A 4,303-nucleotide genomic window follows, 5' to 3' on the forward strand; every position below is an offset into this window, starting at 1 on the left:
CGTGAGCCCCTGCACCTGGCCCTTATGGTCTTTCTCAGGGCTCTTTCTGTTGGATCCTTCCTTCTAGCACATCCTTCTCTCTAATGATCTCTAAGTATCCTATCCCTGTTGAGAATGGCAGCACCATGAGGACTATATCCCCAGCAGTAGGACATTATACTTAGTGCATAGTGAATAGTAAATAGTTGTCTAATGAGCTAAACAAATAGGTAAATTTATGAATTAGTTCTTCGCCTTTTCTGTTAGAAACTAAAGGTTCAAAGAATTCCAGAAAAGGAAGAGTCCTCATGAGCCAGTAATGTAGGTAGGATTACTGATAGTATTTTTCTAAAATGCTATAGGCAGGAGGCTTTTTCAACATACATCACTTTAAAAATCACACATTTTTATATGGACTAACTTAAATGTCTTATGAGTCTCACAGTACCAAATCTTTGAAACATAGCCTATATAAAATGTTAACAGATTAATGCTAACTTTAAGTAACCATAGTATTTAAGTACCTTAATTATTTTTTCACTCCCTAGCTTTAAAAGAAAATAACCAATTTCAAAGGACATTGCAATAAAGCAAATCTGTTTAGAAGAATTTGAGGATTTTTTTCCCCCACTAACATCATTCTGAAATAATTTCATGGGCTTTAATTGCACAAATGTGGTTGGATTAAAGATATTCAACCAGAACTCATAATTCCATACTAGGTGATTTCAATTTCTGTGACAAAATTAATTGGGGTGTTATATTTTCACTTGAGTATGGAAAGTTTCTCAAAGTATGTAACTTTCTTGGTGTCATTTCTTGTTTTCGTAGCAGAGGGATACCATGCAAGATAACCTGATAAAGCTCCAGCAAGAAATGGCCGAACTGGAAGCTGTGTTAGAGCAGCATGGGAGCCAGCCTTCTAACATCTCCGCTTCCCTCATAGCTGACTCTTGTGCACCTGAAGACCTGCTAAATCTGGAACAAAACACATCAGAAAACGGTTTGTAGTATTCGCTAAACACTGTTATCTTAAGCAAAATCCGTTCCCTCCCTAAACCTTTATCTCCTGAAAAGTAAGGACCTAGCTCCAACATTTTATGATCATTGCTCAGCGTGTATTTATTGAATCATTCCATGGGTAATTAGGGAGCCTTGGTTGTAGTCCCTGCTCACAACTAATTTACTAGTCAGAGGGACCCATGATAGTCATTCGTGTCATTGTCTGACTGAGCACCTGCAATGAAAAGGTGTTGTGGGGAGCCCATAGGAGATAGATAATATAGTTCTTGCTCTTAGGAAGCTGAGTGGAATAGGGGTAACAGGTAACCCTTTAATTTCAGAAAGATGAAAAAAAAAACCACTCAGACATATTCCTATAACACTGGTGTCAGATCACATTGACTTATTTAATATGCTTTCTGAATTGTAGGAAGAGACATCATATACTTCAGGAACTATGCTTTGATCCAGAGTCAGGTGCTTTATAACAATGCGATAGCTGTTATCAAGTCCAGATGGACCTGAGAGGCTACCATTGGCATAACCAGGCAGGTGGGGTTAATCAGAACTGACTTCCTGTGAGAAGTGAGCGCTGAGCTGAGGAATAATGTGGCATAAATAAAGGAAAGTGAGATGAAAATTTGAGTTTTTAAATGGAAAGACAACATATCAGGCAGGTTTTTAAATAGGGGCAAATACATAGACACACAGGAGAGGCTCCGCATGGGGTTCACACAAGAAGCTTGCTGCTGGGGGAAAGGGCAACATACGTAACCTAAACATCTGTACCCTCATAGTATGCTGAAATAAAAAAAAAAAAAAAAAGAAGAAGCTTGCTGCTTAGAAACAGACCGGGTTGGCAAGCCCTCCCAAAGTGCTCTTCCTCACTACCTCCATGATCCCTACCTGACCAACTTCAAGTTCCTTCTCCAGCACTCCCTTCCACAGTCCTGCTGTGGCCCCTAAGGGCTTCCTTTGAGTCTTTGTAGAAACTCAAGTCTTAATTATTCAGAACAACGGCCTTAGTCCCCAAGAGTGCCTTGCAGTATTTTTATGTTCAGGGAGAAACAGTAACTCGTGCATGAGAAGCTAGGAACTCTGTTGCTATGGCAGTGCTTCAAAATGTATTTGTTTAAATGCTTTCTTTGTAAGTGTATCTTCATTTAGTTCATCTCCCAGATAATGAAGTTCAGAGTGCCATCTCCAGTACAATTCTCTTCTTTGGGGTGCTTTTACTATCTTCGGTCTAAAAACAGACCAGACTTTCAATTCTAATGCAAAAGATATAAATGTTATTGTCTTTGAACACTAGTTTTTTTTTTTGTTTGGTTGGGTTTTTTTTCTTTTTTTTAAGATAGGGTCTCGCTCTTGCTCAGGCTGGTCTCAAACTCCTGAGCTCAAGCGATCCTCCCTCCTCAGCCTCCCAGAGTACTAGGATCACAGGCGTGAGCCACTGCACCCAGCCCCAACTCTAGTTTTGAGCCTTTCCCCCCCGGCTTAAGTTTTTGTGAGTCTAACTGAAACTCAAGTTAACTTCTTTTTTTGAGACAGAGTCTGTCTCTGTTGCCCTGGCTAGAGTGCGGTGGCATCAGCCTAGCTCACGGCAACCTCAAACTCCTGGGCTCAAGCGATCCACCTGCCTCAGCCTCCTGAGTAGCTGGGACTACAGGCATGCGCCACCATGCCCGGCTAATTTTTTCTATATATATATTTTTAGTTGTCCAGATAATTTCTTTCTATTTTTAGAGAGAGGGGGGGTCTCGCTCTTGCTCAGGCTGGTCTCGATCTCCTGACCTTGAGCGATCCACCCGCCTTGGCCTCCCAGAGTGCTAGGATTACAGGTGTGAGCCACCGCGCCCGGCCTAACTTCTTAATCCTAGGGAAAAGAGTAGTGTTTACCTTCTGCAGTATTCATGACATATTTTTAAAATAACTTTTTATTTTGGAATAAAATTAGATTTATGGAAAAGTTGCAATGATAGTACAGAGAGTTCCTGTATATCCCTCACCCAGTTTCGGTTTCTCCCTAATGTTATCTTGCATTACCATTATCTCATATTGCCACTTTTGTCAAAACTAAGAAACCAAACATTGGTGTACTGCTATCAATGAGTGAAACACTAGACTTTATTTGGATTCCACCAATTTTTATTTTTTAAGATCCAGTATTCTTAAAGATGATGAAAGTTTATGATGGAAGTGAATCAGTTGTGGTGGATGGGTTATCATTTCTTAACATCTTTTTCCTTCCTTCCCCAGTATCTTCCTTGATTCTTCCCAATACCTTGTATAATGCTTAGCACACAGTAGGCAGTCAGTGAATTTATTAAATGTTTTGTCTTACCCATATTTCCTACCCACAAAGAATGTAGGAGGTAAGACACCCAGATAAAGGAATGATTTAGGGGGGGACTATGGTATTGTTCTGGAACCCAGGCTCTGGATCCCTGCATTTAAACTTTCCTAAACCAGCCAACCAGTACATCATCACATCGCAAGGCCTACGTTGAGCTTGCTAGTCAGAGAATGAATTAAGGATTAAGGGGGAAAAGAGCAGAAAGGTTTTGCTCTATGTTTTTTAGGCTCTATTGAGTTACTGACTCCTAACCCAGGTTACCTTATTTTATTCATGGCTTGAGGCCCATTGTAGTGAAAAGAGGAATTTATATACTAAATGTTCCTGTGATAGAATGACTTTTTAATAGCTATGGTTATGTCTGAGCCTTATCCCTGCCTTATACTTTTTTTTAAAATCCCTTTCAATGATTAATTCTGTTTGGTGTGATTCCTTAGATGCTGCACATTACTCCCTTTATCAGTTATCACCCTGTATTTGGGGGTAGGAGGGTGATACCTATATTCATGGTTAAACCATGCTTACTCTCAGCAGCTGGGAGCTTCAGGCAGAGTTCTTGTGCTCCTTGAAACTCACAGGTCCAGAAAAGATAAGCATAAAGGAAATAATAAATAATTCATTTGAAGATTACTTAGGAAATCAATGATTATTTCCCCCCTAGGCTACCTAGTGTCTTAAAAAAATAGTTTAATTAATACAATCCTTTGTTTAAATTTTCTGCCTCAATTTATAGATTTTAACTTTTCTAATAAAAGCTCAAAATGAATTATAGTCATCAGTGACTGTTTAATGGATAGAAGACATTTATAATTTTTAACTGTTTTTGCTTTTTAAATATTTGTGCCTTTAAGCCACTTCCTAGAAGACAGTGGCATAGTAATACATTGGGAGGAATTAATAAAAAGGATAGGCCTGGCGCGGTGGCTCACGCCTGTAATCCTAACACTCTGGGAGGCCGAGGCAGGC

At 39.6% G+C, this 4,303-nt stretch overlaps 1 protein-coding gene across 1 annotated transcript in view; it reads left to right on the plus strand.

The window, feature by feature from the left end:
• The window catches only part of BRCA1 (breast cancer 1, early onset), a 71,908-nt gene that overhangs the window by 47,508 nt on the left and 20,097 nt on the right, over window positions 1-4,303 (plus strand). Inside the window, exon 7 of the mRNA XM_012656643.1 lies at window positions 811-986. Coding sequence (XP_012512097.1) covers window positions 811-986 — 176 coding nt within the window. The remainder of the gene's footprint in view (window positions 1-810; window positions 987-4,303) is intronic.

This window comes from Propithecus coquereli, unplaced genomic scaffold (assembly GCF_000956105.1).
Source record: "Propithecus coquereli isolate 6110/MARCELLA unplaced genomic scaffold, Pcoq_1.0 Scaffold515, whole genome shotgun sequence".
NCBI classification, from domain to species: domain Eukaryota; kingdom Metazoa; phylum Chordata; class Mammalia; order Primates; family Indriidae; genus Propithecus; species Propithecus coquereli.